The sequence below is a fragment of the Erinaceus europaeus genome, chromosome 22 (assembly GCF_950295315.1).
Source record: "Erinaceus europaeus chromosome 22, mEriEur2.1, whole genome shotgun sequence".
In the NCBI taxonomy this organism is placed as follows: domain Eukaryota; kingdom Metazoa; phylum Chordata; class Mammalia; order Eulipotyphla; family Erinaceidae; genus Erinaceus; species Erinaceus europaeus.
Window position 1 is genome coordinate 8,584,728 of NC_080183.1, and position 17,825 is coordinate 8,602,552.

Below are 17,825 nucleotides of genomic sequence, written 5' to 3' on the forward strand. Positions count from 1 at the left end.
CCTATCCAACAACGACAACAACAATAATAACTACAACAATAAAACAACAAGGGCAACAAAAGGGAATAAATAATAAAATAAATATTAAAAAAAAAAGGAAAAAAAAAAGAACTCAGGACCTCATACCTTTGAATCCTGCCCTCTGCCAGTGTGGCTATCACTGGCTTCTTTTTGCTCTGTGTTGGAGGATAAATCACTCTGCTGCTTAGCTGTTAGCATCGGGGATGTGGCTGTAAGGAGGGGGCAGTCAGGCTGAGTGATTGCTGCTCCACCATTGTTGGCCTTTCTTTTTGGTGTCATCGAAGGAGACCGAGAAACAGATGACCTCACCGAGGATACAGATCATGGGAGAAAAGCCACAGACAGCTAGTGTTCCCCTGAGAGCCATCATTAACAGCTCGAGTGCTCATGATGGGTCATGCCTTCTGGGGAGCGATTTATATTGCCTGGCCATGCCCTGCGGGGTTCCAGCAGGGGAGGGGGATATGCTGGGGGGAGTGATGGGCTCTGAGGGCTCCTTACTACCGCCCTTCTCTCTTCCTTCAGGTCAACTTCAGATGCCTTCACTTTGTGAGAGGCTGCAGCTTCTCTGTTGAAATTTTCTTCTCTCTCTCTCTCTGTTTTAAGTAGACACAGGGAAGTTGAGAGTGGAGGGGGACATATAGAGGAAGAGAGACAGGCACCTGCAGACCTGTTTCACCATCTGTGAATCTTCCTCCCTGCAGGTGGAGAATATAACATATAAGATTTATAAAATATCCATTATATATATTATCCATGACTTTAACTCTGTGCCCCTTTTAAGATGGTATCACATCCTGATTTGATATTACAATAATAGCAACTGAAGCAAGGATTGATGCAGTTCACCCAATACTAGTTAGCTAAACAACACCTTCAGTCCAAGAAAAATAGCAACCAAAACCGAAAGAAAGAGAAAGAGAAAGGAAAAAAGAGAAAGCAAGAATAGATAATTATGCAAATCTACTGTCCACTATAAATTCTAGGGATAGTAAGAGGAGAAAGGGAAGTAGAAAGACACACACACACACACACACACACACACACACTCCACTCCGAGTCAGATTTCTTCCCTAAAATAATTCACAAACGAGTATCAGTGAATTCAGAAAGCAAAAGAAGGAAGAAAAACAAAGCAGTGAAAGAAGAGAGATTTTTTTTTTAATTAGCTAGGAGGAGGGAAAAAGGAGAGTGGAGGGAAGAGAGAGAGAGAAGCAAGTTCCTCTCACAATGGACAGGACACCCAGTCACCTATCAATGGAAAAAATAGTAACAGTTAATTTTGGTCAACCTGAAGAAGGAGGAGGGAAAAGGGACACGAGTATATAACAATAGTAATAATAAAAATAAAAAAGAATAAAAACCCTAACAGTCAGTCTGCTGTTTGGACCACTCTGGATTGGCTGCAGGCAGCCAGAGCAAATGACAGCCAGTCGTAAGAAGTATCCAAAAAAACAAAACAAAACAAAAAAGCCAAAAACAAAAACCCAAAACCCTCCAGGTAGTCTTTCCCAGGTAGGTCTGAGGCTCTGATTGGTCAGGTATTTTGTCACTCAAATAGAGCTCCAGCCACCTAAAAAAAAAAAAAAAAAAAAAGGAAAACAAAAAGAAAAAGGGTTGGAATGACACCCTTGGTGAGCCAGGAATCTTGGGAAAGAAAATAGCTCAGTGGGAAGCAGCCCCTGGGGGCTGGTTCTGGGGTAGGGGGAAGGGTGAGTTCAGAAATAATCAAACTAGAGATTTTCCTTTCTTTGTCCCCCTGGCCTCCATTTGCCAGCCCAAGAGTGGGTCAGAGGACTCCTTCTTGGTGTCACCCTGACCACCGGGCATTCACCCTCCCACTGCTGGCCTAGCAGCCACCCTGTCCAGAGAAGCCCAGGTTGCAGCTGCTGCTTTTTGGAGCTCATGCCAGTTTCTGCCTCCATGTTGCCATCTTGGCCCTGCCCCCTGATTTGATACACTTACATACTGAAACATAATTATCATCTGACTGTATCACTTCAAATTAGAACTAAACTTTTAAAAAAATATTTATTTATTATAAAAGGACAGAAATCAAGTGAAAGGGGAGGTAGAGGGGGAGAGAGAGATGCCTGCAGCCCTGCTTCCCTACTTATGAAGCTTCCCCTCGCCAGTATGTATGTGGGGCTAGAACCTGGGTCCCTGTGCACTGTAACATGTGCTTAGCTGGATGTGCCACCAACTGACCCTAAATGTGTGGCTTCACACAACTGTTTCATTTAAAAAAATTTTTAAAAACTTTTTTTATAATCTTTATTTATTGGATAGAGACAGCCAGAAATCAAGAGGGAAGGGGGAGATAGAGAGGGAGAGAGACAGAGACACCTGCAGCCCTGCTTCACCATTTGTGAAGTTTTCCCCCCTGCATGTGGGGACCAGGGGCTTGAACCTGGTTCCTTGCCCACTGACATGTGTGCTCAACCAGGTGCACCACTGCCTGGCCTCTAGACAACTGTTTCTTAATGCCAAGAACTATTGAGATCTATTGTCTTTACAAATTCCAAGTATATAATACACTATTATCATCTCTAAATATCACGCTGCCCCTGACCCTCCCTAGAACTTCCTGTGGGCTATCTTGAGAGCTCCATTTCTTGAACAGTGTCTCCCCACTTCTATACCCCCCCCTCAAAGCAGGAGTCTAAGTGTCTTTCTAGGAAACAGATTCATTCAAATCCTGCTCTCCCTCAGTCCCATCCACCGGCTTCCTTTCTTTGAATAAGAAATTCACTGCATTTCTCTCTGTCGGGTTCCTTTCTTGATGCTTCCATCTAGTCTGAATGACAGTCTAGCAGGATACTGTAGTCTTGGCTGAAAGCCTTTCTCATTGAGCACTCGACAGATATCTTGCCATTCTCTTCTGGCCTGTAGTGTTTGTATGGAGAAGTCTGCTGCTAATCTTATGGGTTTTCCTTTGTAGGTGACTCTTTGTTTTTCTCTTGCAGCCTTGAGGATCCTTTCTTGATCCTTATTCCTTTCCATTCTAAGTATGACATGTCTTGGTGTCTTTAGGTCTGGGTTAATTCTGTTTGGGACCCTCTGGGCTTCTTGAATCTTTATGTCTTTGGTGTTGTCTAGACTAGGGAAGTTTTCAGCTATTATGGCCGGGTTCCTTTCTTATGTTTGACTTTACAGACCAGTGAGTTTTCCTTTCACAGCTCTGGGAGGATCCTGTGCCTCCATGCATCAATTTCATTGTTTTCATTCATTCATTACTGATTTTGAGCAATTTGCTCATGAATTGTTCAGCTGGGGGGTGGTGGTGCTGGACATTCCAACTTAGAAGCTAGGAAGGAAGCTCAAGAAGGGATGGAATAAAAACAATGCCCTTTTTATTGATAGTACCCCTTCTCTAAGACTTATCATTCTTCCCTGGTTGAACATGTGAGTGGACACATACACGAAGTGCATGGCATCTAGTTTGTGGCCTTAAATAATTCTTCTTCTAGCGTTTGCCCTTCTTCTGTAGCCAGTCAACAGCGTCAGGTTGAGCCTGATGTAAAGTTTCGAGACTTCCTTTGAATCTGGAGAGGTGGCAGTCGTTGACTATGTGGGTCATAGTCTGTCTGTAGCCGCAGGGGCAGTTCGGGTCGTCTCTGGCTCCCCAGCGATGGAACATAGCGGCGCACCTGCCATGGCCTGTTCCATAGCGATTGAGGAGGGCCCAATCATAACGTGCTAGGTCAAAGCTGGGTTGACGCTTGCAGGGGTCTGTGATGAGGTGTTTGTTCTTTACCTCAGTTGACTGCCAACTCTGTTTCCAAGAGACTGGAACAGAGAAGTTCAGTGTAGGCGTAGGGGACCAGATTGGGTGACGAGACGTCAAGCGTTGGACAGGGTGGGCAAAGATATCCGCGTAGATTGGCAGGTCCGGTCGAGCGTAGACGTGGGAAATGAACTTAGATGATGCCGCTGATGGTGAATCGAGCAGCTTCATCGACTGCTATATGTGTTTCTTGTAGGCAGATAACATCTGCCTGATGCTGTATTGCCAATTGACCAATAAGAACGCGTTTGGCAAAGGACAGCCCCTCAACATTAAGTTGGAGGACTCGAAGAGCAGAACCAACAGCTTGAAAGCTGTCAGGAGCTGCTTGTTGCTGGCTTTGAAAGTGACTGGGATCCATGTGGATTCAGTCGGCTAGGAAGGATTGTCAGTTTCCCCAATGAATGGGTACTCACGGGATGCACCACGGGAAGGTCGATCCAATGCATCCCAAACGCCTTAAATAATAATATCTGCCAATTCATGGCCCTTCAACTGATTTTTCCTTTACAATTTGATTCCAGGGTCTCAGACATGCACGTTACCTCTGCTAAGCAGTTACTCTGGGCCAACTTCTTCATTCTCTCTCTCTGAGTGGGAGGAAAAGAGAGGAGAGACACCTGGTGTTGTCCATGGTGAAACCAGAGTCTCCTGCATGATCAGGTGGACACTGTACCTGGTGAGCTATCGCTTATTCTTGGCTCTTATAGCTCATCTATGAAGCCAACTTAAAAAAAATTATTAGTGATTCAATATTAATTTACAAAATTCCAAAATAACGGGTACAACTCTGCACCATTCTTACCACCAGAGTTCTGAGTCCCCACTTCCTCCATTGTAAGCTACAGCAGCTCTAAGGTTGCAGATGTGCGTCCACTATTATTTCTACAACTATCTGTCTACATTTGCCCATGTTTTTCCTATGGTCTCATCTTTTCTTCCTTTCCAAGTCACGCCTACACTTATTACTACATCCAAATGTCTCTCCCTGTATCCTTTTTTTTTTTTATTTAAGAAAGGATTAATTAACAAAACCATAGGGTAGGAGGGGTACAACTCCACACAATTCCCACCGCCCAATCTCCATATCCCACCCCCTTCCCCAATAGCTTTCCCATTCTCTATCCCTCTGGGAGCATGGACCCAGGGTCATTGTGGGTTGCAGAAGGTGGAAGGTCTGGCTTCCGTAATTGCTTCCCCGCTGAACATGGGCGTTGACTGGTTGGTCCATACTCCCATTCTGCCTCTCTCTTTCCCTAGTAGGGTGGGTCTCTGGGGAAACTGAGCTCCAGGGCATATTGGTGGGGTCTTCAATCCAGGGAAGTCTGGCCGGCATCCTGATGACACCTGGAACCTGGTGACTGAAAAGAGAGTTAACATACAAAGCCAAACAAATTGTTGAGCAGTCATGAACCCAAAGCTTGGAAAAGTGGAGAGGAAGTATTAGGGAGGTACTCACTGCAAACTCTAGTGTACTTCTGCTTTCTTACTTTGGTGCCATACTCCAAACTCAGTCAATTTCTGCTTTGCGTTTCTACTTTTTTTTACATGCATAACATTCCCCAGATTCCCATTTAACAATACAGGTACTGACGGAGTTGGAGTTCAGTGACTCAGTGACTCCTGGTCATCTTCCCCCTATCATTTTTCCCCCTCTGAGAGTATGGACCAAAATTCTTTTTGGGGTACAGAAAGTGGGAGTTCTGGTGAAGCCAAACTCTTTATGATTCAGTTGGGTCATTGTTTTATCTGTGTACTCAGACCGTTCCCCCTTCCTTCCTTCCTTGCTTCCATTCTTTCCTTCCTTCCTTCCTTCAAAATATGTATTTTAAATTTATTTTCGACAAGAATAGAGAAACTGAGGTGAGAGAGATAGGGTGCGAGAGAGAGCCCTGCAGCATTGTTCCACCTCTCCTGAGTTGTCTCCCCTTCAGGTAAGGGTTGAGCCCAGGTCCGTATACACTGTGATGCCTGCACTCAGCCAGATGCGCCACTGCCCAGCTTCCTGCTCAGATGTTTCTAATGGACTGGCTTAGCTTCATGTTGATAACATGAAAGCAGGAGAAAAAACAAACTTGAAAGCAAATGCATTTAATTTTAAACGGTCTCACTTGAGTATAACAATCAAGATCATTAAGAAATGCTTTAGAAAATAAAGTGAAAACTATGGACTCAATCAGAAATACTGAGCTCATGTGAGGTGATTAATCATGTAAAGTGATTAGCCCATTTACACCGGGTAGTTCTTGGAATGCACAAAGCCTGAATCTGGTGATTTCTTTTGATTCTGATGCATTGAAAGGGTGCTTGTGACCTTTGCCATCTCGCTAGAATTGAACATCATTCCTGGCATGGGTGCTGTCTAATTCCTTACTAGGAATTTGATGATGCTGGAGAACTGATTTTTATCATTTATGTTTCTAAGATCTCTTTTTGATCTCTCTCATGTTTAATTTTCACAAAACCATGCTCCCTGAGGCGTTTGCAGCATTTGAGGGGTTGGAAGAGAGATAAAGTCACATGGACACTGGGTCAACTTGATCTACACAAGTCGCAGGGCATGAGTTACTGACCTTGAACTTCTCACCTGTCAACTGGCCTGTCTGCTTCCTTCCCACACTCCCCCCACTTCTTTCCTTCCTTCCATTTCTCTCTTTGAGGATCTTTCTTTTCTCTCTGCTCTTCTCTCTTAAACTCAGCTCTGACTTGCGGTGGTGCTGGGGATCAAAACTTTGGAGCCTCAGGCCTAGAAGTCTCTTTGCTATTCCCCTATCCCTTTTTATGTTATTATTATTATTATTATTATTAAAATATAGATATTTTGTTTTATTTGAATGAGAGAAATCAGAGAGAAAGATACAGAAGGGGCCCGGTGGCGGTGCACCTGGCTTAGTGTTCATAGTACAGTACGCAAGGACCCAGGTTCAAGTTCCAGGTCCCCACCTGTAGGAAGAAAGCTTCACAAGTGGTGAAACAGGGTTGCGTGTGTCTAGCTTTCTCCCTCTCAATTCCTTCTCCCCTCTCAATTTCTCCCTGTTTATATCCAATAATAAATACAAATGTTTAAGAGAGAGAGAGGGAAAGAGAGGGAGAGGGAGAGAGAGAGAGAGAGAGAGAGGGAAAGATACAGATAGACCAGAGCACTGCTCAGCTCTGGGTAACTGTGGTGCAGAAGACTGCACCTGGGACTTTGTTTTTCACCTTCTGCTTTTATTTATTTATTTTTCATGGATACTTTTTAAAGCAGAACAATTAAGCTCTCTTAGCTGCCAAGGCCGAGTGATGTTGGATGCCTCTATTGAAGGCCACAGTCTAATTAGAAATGATCCCTCTTGGGAGTCGGGCAGTAGCGCAGCAGGTTAAGTGTACATGGTGCAAAGCACAAGGACCAGCACAAGGATCCTAGTTCGAGCCCCCGGCTCCCCACCTACAGGGGAGTCGCTTCACAGGCAGTGAAGCAGGTCTGCAGGTGTCTATCTTTCTCTCCCCCTCTCTGTCTTTCCCATCTCTCTCCATTTCTCTCTGTCCTATCCAACAACAACCACAACAATAAAACAACAAGGGCAACAAAAGGGAATAAATAAATAAATAAACATATATATATATATATATATATATATATATATATATATATATATATATATATACAGGAAATGATCCCCTTGAAGGGCCCTCTGCCTGGGAGAATGACGGCCAGACCCTCAGTTCTCCCTGGAGGTGAGCTTGGAGGAGGGGAGGAGTCTGTTCTTGGTGCTGTGTGGAGAGAAAAGGGGCAAAACATTTCACAGCTGACTTCTGGCTTCACTGCTTCCCAGCAGTGTATCCCACGACAAATCACCGAACGTCCCTGAGCCAGTGTCTCTCAACATGGGGGTTCTGTGGCTGTCTTGCAAAAGGACGCAAAAGGGCACAGTGGGAGAGCACAGAAACACTTGTCACAGCACAGGCCCAGGGCACAGTCTCCCTGCTTTTCCTTTCAACTCGCACACACTTCCCTCGAGGGCTCCATCTATGGGCATGAACTTCTTATACATTCATAGCATTCAAACAAGAAGAAACGGGAAAAGGCGTCTTGCGATATTTGGAGGGATGAAGCCTGTACTCATGCTGCTTGTCTGCGCTGCACACCTGGACTGTTATCTGCAGCGATGGCGCTGAGCTTAACCCCCCACTGCAGTGTCACAGAAGCTGTAACTGGTGGATGTAGAGGGTGGGGATTTTGGACCATCCGAGTGACCCCTCCTCAGATGGTCTTGGCAGGGATGGAGTAGGGGTATTATTTCCATATGGCTGCAGCAGAGCTGAGGATTTGGGGAAGCTAGAAACTTGACCTGAGACCTTTGATCCAGGGGCATCACTCAACACTGTGATGGGGGGGGTTGGGCCAGGGGGGTGTTATCAGCAGAACGGAACCGCCATCTTTCCTGTCTTCAAAGCAGAGCGGAGCAGAGCCTCCAGGTTATCTAAGCCACCGGCAGAGTCTGGGGGTGATGCAGTGGAGAAAGCGTTGAACTCTCAAGCATGAGGTCCAGAGTTCAGTTCCTGGCATTGCATGTAACGAGTCGATGCTTTGTAAGAAGACCGGTGGCTTAGATAACCTGGAGGAAAACCAGTGGTCCTGGCCTAATAAATCCATCTTCTTAGAGAACAGAAATACTAAAGTCCTCAAGAGTTGTTTCTTTTCTCTTGACCCATTGAAGGTTCCCAAATCCAGCCCACAGCCTGTCTGAAGATTTAAAAAAAAAAATCTATTTGGAAGATTGTTCAAGTCCACACCAGAGACCATTCGTGGCCCACAAAACCTAAAATATTTACTGTCTGACCCTTTATGGAGAAAGATTGGTAATCCCTAGTTTAGGCACTTTGAAATTGCTCAGATGAATGAAGGCAAAATGTAATGATGATTCACCTTTTCAGTTGTAATCTGATTTGTGGCAGTACGTCCAATAAACACAATTGGCCAATTAAAGCTCTGTGGACATTATTCAGGATAAATGTAATCAAGTTTCAATGTTTAATCTTATCTTGCTTTCCTCATAGGGTCTTAGTCCAACTTTGTCCTGGGAACAGGCTTCTAATTATTATTCTAGGAGAAGGTCTATTTTTCTTTTGGCCTCCAGGGTTATAACTGGGGCTTCATGTCTGCACAGGAATCCACTGCTCCTGGAGGCCATTTCCCTCCATTTTTGCCACCCTTCTTGTTATTATTGTTATTGTTGTTGTTGGATAGAACAGGGAAATGGAGAGAGGAGGCGAGACAGGGAGAGAAAGACAGACACCTGCAGATTTTTTTTTTACCACTTGTGGAGGTGGGGAGCCTGGAGCTCGAACTGGGATTCTTACACTTAGTGCCATGTGTGCTTAACTAGCTGTGCTACTGCCTGGCCCCTGAGAAGTTATATTTTTAAAAAAATTAAATTCATTTAAGAGAGAGAGAGAGAGGAGCTCAGCTCAGCTCTGTCACATGGTGGAGCCAGGGATTGAACTGGTGACCTCTGGGGCTTCAGATGGCCAACTCTAGTGTACTGCCACTTCACATCCCCCTGACTTAGAAGAAGCTCATGTCTGTCACTGTCTCCGAGGCCAGCTACCCGTAGCACACCTGAGTGAGCCACAGACTAGCGGCTGTGACAGCTGCTGTCTGCTCCTTTGGGGTGAGAAGCCAGGTTCTGGAAGGGCTGCGGGAGGCCTGGCACCTTATTCTTTTTTTTTTAAATTTATTTCTTTATTGGGGAATTAATGTTTTACATTCAACAGTAAATACAATAGTTTGTACATGCATAACATTCCCCAGTTTCCCATTTAACAATACAACCCCCCTGGCACCTTATTCTGCAGGCATCTCCTATGGCAGGTGGACCCGGGGACGTGGGGCACGAGCATGTTTGGGCGGGGTGGGGGGCACAGGCACATCTGTCCTGCCGGGGAATGGAGGCTTCATTATAGTAGCTCGAGGGGGACAGAGGTCATCACTGGGGCGTGTTTCTTGGGAATTTTCTGGTGTACAGAATTCAAAATAAGGAGCCAGTGAGGAGGCACTGCTCATCTCTGGCTTGTGGTGGTGCAGGGGGATTGAACCTGGGACTTTGGAACCTCAGGCAAGGGAGTCTCTTTGTAGAACCATTGTCATTTTTGTTTGTTGGTTTATTTTCTCAAGTGGGACTTGAGCTTGCGCAATTCTACTACTCCCTGCAGAAATGGTTTTCCTTTTATTTATTGTTGTTAAAAATTCGTAAGCTCTAGCCGGGCGGGTCTAGCTTCACGGGCGGGTAACAGAGACGACCAGACACACGGCTGGGCAGGGAAGCTGTATTTCTTTATTCAGGAACAACTAAGACAAACTAATCACCAAACAGAACTCTGCTGTCTCTTTGCGGCGGCACAAGCACTCTCTCGAACTCTCGAACTCAGGAACCCCCCGAACTCTCTCTCTTACTCTCGAACTCTGCCACTCTCTCACTCTCGAACTCTGAAACTCAGGAACTCTGGAACTCTCCCCAACTCTGAAACTCTGGCGGAGGCCCCTTGGGGCGGGGCCAAGCAGGCCCGCGAAATTAACTGGACTGATCTAATTCTCTTGGCGGGGGAGAACTAGAACCCAATGTAAAGCATACAACAATTTATCTTGTTTATTTTTTTCCCAAAGCCCTGCTTAGCTCTGGCTTATGCCCTCAGAGTCTTTTGCAGAACCATTATGCGGTCTCCCCAGCTCTCTTTGACTCTTAGTTGTGTTGGGGGAAGGAGAGAGAGAGAAAGAGACAGAGAGCGACTGAGAGAGACCAGCCACAGTACTGCTTCACCATCTGTAAAGTTCCTCCAGGTCCTTCTGTCTCATGCCAGGGGCTTGAACCTGGGTCCTCATGTTTTAACACATGAGCTATTTCCCAGCCTCTGGTGGTATTCATTGCAGAAGGAGCTGTGGGGCTGGGAGACAGCTCGGTGAGTAGTGTGAAGGCCTTGCCATGCACGAGCCTGGGTCCTTGGCCACATCTTGGCAGCTCACCAGAACACTGTGGAAAGCTCCTAAGGGAACTCCAGCAGAGAGAAAAAGTGCTTGGTATCTCCCCTATCTCTGTTTTCTCTCTCTAAATGGAATCAAATAAAAAGAGGAGGTGTGTGTGTGTGTGTATGTTAAAATGACAGCCATGGGGGTCACGTGGTGGTGTACCTGGTTAAGCGCACACAAAGACCCAGGTTCAAGCCCCTGATCCCCACCTGCAGGGGGAAAGCTTCACAAGTGATGAAGCAGGGCTGTAGGTGTCTCTCTGTCTCTCTCCCACTCTTTCTCCCCCTGCACTTCTCAATATCTCTGTCTCTATCCAATAAATAAAATTTAAAAAATATTTTTAAAAAAAGACAGCCATGGACCTTTTTTAGCCTGAACCTTGCTGCTGGGCATTCCATGGATGCTCTGTGGAAGTTAACATCATCTCCAGTTTGCAAATAAGGACACTGAGTCCCAAAGACACTGAAATAACACGCCCAAGGTTCTGAAGTTGATCTTGGGCAGAGTGAGGACAGTCTGGCCTGGTAGCCGAGCTCCTAAGTCGCAGGCTCCAGGAACCAGCTCTGTGTGAAGCGGCACACCAGCCACAGGAAGGGGGAGAAGCCGCCACTGCCGCCAGGCAGGTGCCTCAGTCGCAGGATGTGCGCTTGCGTGTGACGCCCGGGGCTTGATCCCTGCATCGCACTCCTTGCATGAGCAGTGCTCTCTTAACAAAAGCAAAAAACAAACAAACAAAAAAAAAAACAGCTGAAGCCTTGCTAAATTGCTGAAGCTAATTTTCTAATTTTAACAATGTCTTAAAGGATAGAAAACTTACTCAGTTTTTAAGATCCACTTTTTGATAATTTTCTTTCTCTTTTTACAGTTATCTTTATTTATTGGGTAGAGGCAGCCAGAAATCAAAAGGGAAAGAGGTGATAGAGAGGAAGGGAGACAGAGAGACACCTGCAATACCGCTTTTCCACTTGCAAAGCTTTCCCCCTGCAGATGGGGACCAGGGGTTTGAACTCAGGTCCTTGTGCTCTGTAAGATGTGCATTTAACAAGGTGCACACCACCCAGCCCTAATAATTTTCTTAATTTATACACACACACACACACACACACACACATATATATTTGTTGGACAGAGACAGCCAGAAATTGAGAGGAAGGGGGAGATAGGGAGAGAGACAGAGAAACACCTGCAATGCTATTGACTACTTGTGAGGTTGTCCCCCTGCAGGTGGGGACTGGGGGCTTGAACCTGGGTCCTTGCACATGGTACCATGTGTGTTCAACCAGATGCTCCACCACCTGTCCCCTAGAAAGCTTATTCTGTTTGATTATAATGAGAAAAGCTAACCTTTAACACACAAGTAGAAAGGTCCCCTTGATATCAGAAGGAAGTCACACAAAGATTTTAAGATATACCAATAGGGGGCTGGGCGGAGGGCTCCTGATCGAGGACGCACGTTCTTGTAATGTAGGAACCTGGATTCAAAACTCTGGCTCCCCACCTGCAAGGGGTGTGTGTGTGTGTGTGTGTGAAGCTTCACGAGCAGTGAAGCAGGTCTGCAGATGTCTCTGTTTCTCTGTTGCCCTCTATCCTCTTCGTTTCTGTTCTAGCAAGTAAAACAGAAAACAAAAGTAAATAAAGGGGGAAAAACTGCCAATTGAGAGAAGTGGATTTGTCATGCAGGCACCAAGTCCCAGAGATAACTCTGGTGGTAATAATAATAATTTAAAAAATGACATACAGCTAAACCAAAAATCTCCTGCAGTAAGGGGCCCGGTGGTGGCGCACCTGGTTGAGCACACAGTGTTCTAGGACTCAGGTTCGAGCCCCTGGTCCCACCTGCAGAGGGAAAGCTCTGTGAGTGGAAAGTAGTGTTGCATATGTCTCTCTGTCTCTCCCTCCTACCTCCCACCCCTCTTCTCTCTTGATTTCTGGCAGTCTCTATCCAATAAATAAATAAAGAATTAAAAAAAATGACTGCAGGAAAGAATCAGTCAAAGTCCCCGTTGAATCAGTGACGAAGAGTTTCTACCTGTGCAAGATACTCGAAATGGTTGTTTGGGTCTATCTGAGCTTTGTGAGGGAGACAAGAGCTGGGAAAGAACTGGGAGAACTACTCCCTCAGCTTCTGCAACAGGAAGTCCAGAAACCAGTCCCTCCCTGCTGAAAATTAGAAAATTACAACACAGGAGTGATGTCTAAAGACATGGTCTCAAAATAGTCACACAGAAATGTTTTGTTTACCCAGCAGGTTAAAAATTACCAGTCCCCTGAGCATCGCAGCAGGCAGACTCCTGAGCAGGGAGGTCATTTCAGAGCTTTTCTGACTCCTGGGTCTGTGCCCGTGTCTCACACCTTCTCACTTTTTCTGCAGCATGCCCTGGACGCCGACAACGCGGGAGTGAGTCCAGTGGGGAACACTTCCAACAACAGCAGTCACTGGGACCTTGGAAGTGCCTTTTTCTTTGCTGGGACTGTCATCACCACTATAGGTAGCCATTCATCTGCTACTGTCTTCTCCCTGCAGCCGCCTCCTGAGGAAATTGCACTTGGTCAGCATTTCTTGTCCTTCTAGATACAAGGCAGCCTGAGGGTCAAGGAGGAGTAGGAGATGCCTGCAATCCTTTTCAAATTTATTATTATTATTACTGTTGCCTCCGGGTTATTGCTGGGGCTCGGTGCCTACACTGCAAATCCACTGCTCCTGGAGGCCATTTTCCCCATTGTTGTTGTTGCTGCTGCTGTTGTTGAATAGGACAGAGGGAAATTGAGAGAGGAGGGGAAGATAGAGAAGGAGAGAGAAAGATAGACACCTGAAGATCTGCTTCACTGCTTGTGAAGTGACCCCCTGCAGGTGGGGAGCCGGAGACTTGAACTGGGATCCTTGTGCTTCACACTTAGTGCGCTTAACCTGGTGTGCTACCATCCAGCCCAATATTATTTTTATTTACTGGATAGAGACAGCCAGAAATAAAAAGATAGAGAGGGAGGGAATCAGAGAGATACTTGCAGTCCTGCTTAACCCTTTGCAACCCTTTCGCCCTGCAGGTGGAGACCAGGGTTTTGAACCTGGGTCCTTGAGCATTATGACATGTGAGCTCAACCAGGTACGCCACCACCCTGCCCCGGAGACACCTGCAAATTATTGCAGTGATGGTGGCAGCTGTCACAGGGGAGTTTAGTTTGAAAGGACCTTATGGACAGGCAGGAGAGTAAATGCATAGTTGAGATTGAATTTTTTTTTTTTGATCATTTTATGGGGCAGGGTTAGTGGCTTACAGCTCAGGTTTTGACACAGGGGGACAATTTCTTTCTGTTTTAAAATTTTTTTAATATTTATTTATTTTACCTTTTGTTGCCTTTTTTGTTGTTGTTGTAATTACTATTGTTGTTATTGATGTTGTTGTTGTTAGAACAGAGAGAAATGGAGAGAGATAGGAAAGACAGAGAGGGGGAGAGAAAGACAGACACCTGCAGACCTGCTTTACTGCCTGGGAAGCGACTCCCCTGCAGGTGGGGAGCCGGGGGCTCGAACCAGGTTCCTAACTCTGGTCCTTGCGCTTCATGTCGTGTGCACTTAACCCACTGCACTACCACCAGACTCCTGGGGACAATTTCTTATGCCCATGATAGGTGTCTGCAAAACACTCTCATCCCAATTTGGGTCCTTTTCCATCACTGTGTACCATTGTGTACCAGGACTGCAAAGATTCTCCCAGAACCCCCAACCCCTTCCCAGAGATTTTTTGATTTAGTGCATTCCACCAATTATTAATATATTTTAAAACCAGAATAGTGCTCATATCTGCTTTCTGGTGGTGCTAGGGATTGAAACTGGGACATTGGAGCCTCAGGCGTGGAAGTCTTTTTGCAGAGCCATTATGCTATATCACTAGTCTGAACTCCTTTTTGAAAACTGTACTTTGGATTAAACTTATTTAGGAAGAAGCAAAATATTCTTATGAAGTTCGTCCATAAGACAGCAGTCTGTCTTACCTCTCTGCTGCTCCTTCCTCTTCTCCCAGCCCTCCCAACATTCCACACTGTGCACACAGGGATCTGCCTTTTGAAATTCAAGTTCAGACCCTCATCTTCATAACTAGAGTTTTGCTGACTCGTATTTACCTATTGGGTCATTCTTCTCTGGGCATCTTTTCTTTGTTGCACTTGGTTTCTGCCAAATCACAGTTTTTAGATGTATTTATTTTACTTTAATGAGAGAGAGAGAGAGAGAGAGAAAGGGAGAGCTAGATAGCTAGAGACCAGAACACTGCTCATTTCTGCCTTATGGTGGTATTTCCCCCCCCCCCCCGGTCCCTACTTTGTTTGGATAGAAGAAATTGAGAGGGGAGGGGAGAGAGAAAGACACCTGTAGCCCTGCTTCACCACTTGTGAAGCATCTCCCTTACAAGTGGGCAGGGCAGCAGGGGCTTGAACCTGAGTCCTTGCACATGGTAATGTGCACACTTAACCAGGTGCACCACCTCCTGGGCCCCCTATCCCATAGCTTCTCTGATCAGTCATCTGTTGATGGACATTTAGGCTGCTTCCACTCTGGCAGCTTTGAACACTGGGTGCGTACGACCCTTTGAATTAGTGTTTCACTGTCAGATGGATAAATGCTTAGGAGTGGCATTGCTGGATTATAAGCTACTTCTACTTTTATTTGTTGAAGAACAGTCTTCCAAAGGGGCTGCACCAGTTTTGCACTCTCTCCAATGGAACAGAGTTCCTTTCTCTCTACAGCCTCTCTAACACCTCTCACTTCCTGTTTTGCTGATGGAAGCCATTCTCTCAGGAGTGAGGTCTTACCTCAGTCTAGTTTTAATTTGCATTTCTCTAATGCTAAATGCAGTGGAACATTTCTTCAGGTGTCTGTAAACTCTGTGTATCTCTTCTTTAGAAAGTTATGTGTTTAGTTATTTGGCCTACTTTCCCCCCTTTTTTCTTTTTTAAAATATTTATTTATTTATTCCCTTTTGTTGCCCTTGTTGTTTTATTGCTGTAGTTATTATTGTTGTTGTTATTGATGTCATTGTTGTTGGCTAGGACAGAGAGAAATGGAGAGCAGAGGGGAAGACAGAGAGGAAGAGAGAAAGATAGATATCTGCTTCACCGCATGTGAAGCGACTCCCTTGCAAGTGGGGAGCCAGGGGCTTGAACTGGGATCTCTTATGCCTGTCCTTGTGCTTTGCGCCACCTGTGCTTAACCCACTGTGCTACCACCCAACTCCCTGGCCTACTTTTTTATTGGGTTATTTTTGCTTCGCTAAAGGTGCAATCAAGAAAGCTATGTGCAAAGAGAGAATTTGGGGGTGAAAGAGAATTCCTGAGTCCTAGAAGCCTTTTCAGATACTCCAGGGAAGCGGAGGTCATACTGGTCTAAAGTCACACAGAAAATGCAGTGTGATTTCACACCACTATTTGGTGTCAAGGCAAAAAGTTCAATAAACCTTCCCAGAGCATCACTGCAGTAGATCAGAGAAGACAAGGTCAGGCTCAGTTGTGTTCACAGTTCACTTGACAAGATGAAGAAACATGTTACACACTTGAAGATGATTTCTAGTGAAATCATTAAGAAATTCTGAGCCACTTTAAGAGGCACATTTGGGAAAATATAGTTCTCCTTCTCCTCCTCCTCCTCCATCTCCTTCTCCTTCTTCTCTTTCTTCTCCTTCTTCTCCTCCTTCTCCTCCTTCTTCTCCTTCTCCTCCTCCTTCTTCTTCTTTTTTTTTGAACACCAGGTTTATCACTGGGGCTTGCTGCTGGCACTACAAATCCACTGCTCCTGGCAGCCACTTCCCTCCTTTTCTCCCACTTTCTATTTTTATTTGATAAGATAGAGGGAAATTGAGAAAGGAGGGGGATAGAGACATGCTTCACCTGAAGCAGGTGGGGATTTGAACCTGGTCCTTGAACATAGTATTATGTGTTGTAATTTTAACTTAAAGGGGGTTTTGGGTAGCTGTGACACATAAAAGGATTCAGAGCGGGGAGCTGAGAACAGGTTTAAACAATAGAAAGTTGAAACGGGTAAAAGGCAAAATAAGCAATTATCATCAGGGGTTAATAATACGCTAGGTCCATAAAGTCTGAGTATAGTTATCAAAAGTTTAGTCCCATAAGATAAACAATTATCTGAGGTAGAGGTTGCTCATGGCTGTAGAGGGGTTTGCAAGTTTCCCAGCTAGCAGAGTCACATGTGTTCGGTTCCCAGGAGAAGTAGCCATGGCGGATACCTAGAGCACCTCTGTTGAGATGCTTCTGACCAGAAGAAGCAGCAGCCAAAGACAGCGACCTGCTCCTAGTCCCATGCTTTTATGCATTCCCTTCTCTGTGTGTCCCAGCTCAGACAGACGCCATTCACATGCTCATAGTCCCAAACTCCTGTTGGGGTCACAACAGTATGTGTGCTCAACTCGGTGTGTCCAGAGCTGCCTGGCTCTGGAAAAGACATTTTGTACTCAGTATTGGATCCTTAGTACCTCCTTAGCGCATATTAAAGAAGACAGAAAGGATGGGAGGAGATTTTGTAACGGTTTTGCAAAGGGATTCTCTTGCCTGAGGCCCCAAAGTTTCAGGTTCTATCCCCCACACCACCATACGCAAGAGCTGAACAGTGCTCTTAAAAAAAAAAAAATCAAAGAATACAGAGAGATAGAAATTCTAATTCTCTTGCTTTATGAAATGACTAAATCAGTGTTCTCTACAGTGAATTCAAACATGCTCTAGTTACATTGATATGCAGACTGAAGGTATTTATTTTGTCAACTTATTAGTATCCCAAGGGTTGGTTCATTGAACAACTGTATGATTGAAATGTGATTGAAGAATAATGATTTAATTTGCATAATGAGGGAGATTTAATTTACAGTATTTTTTTCTACACGCTCCTACCTGCCTGGGAAATGAACCCTGGGCCATGGGTACCTGTGATACTACTCCCATGACTCAGTTTATTCTCTTTTTAAAAATGTATTGGGGGGGGGGTAGTGGTTGACAGTATAGTCTCTC

General features: G+C 45.3%; 1 protein-coding gene across 4 annotated transcripts in view; it reads left to right on the forward strand.

Moving 5' to 3' along the window:
• The window catches only part of KCNK10 (potassium two pore domain channel subfamily K member 10), a 117,939-nt gene that overhangs the window by 56,003 nt on the left and 44,111 nt on the right, over positions 1-17,825 (forward strand). For all 4 annotated transcript variants that reach the window (XM_007526818.3, XM_060181239.1, XM_060181238.1 and 1 more), the window contains one exon: positions 13,186-13,303. In XM_007526818.3, coding sequence (XP_007526880.1) covers positions 13,186-13,303 — 118 coding nt within the window. The remainder of the gene's footprint in view (positions 1-13,185; positions 13,304-17,825) is intronic.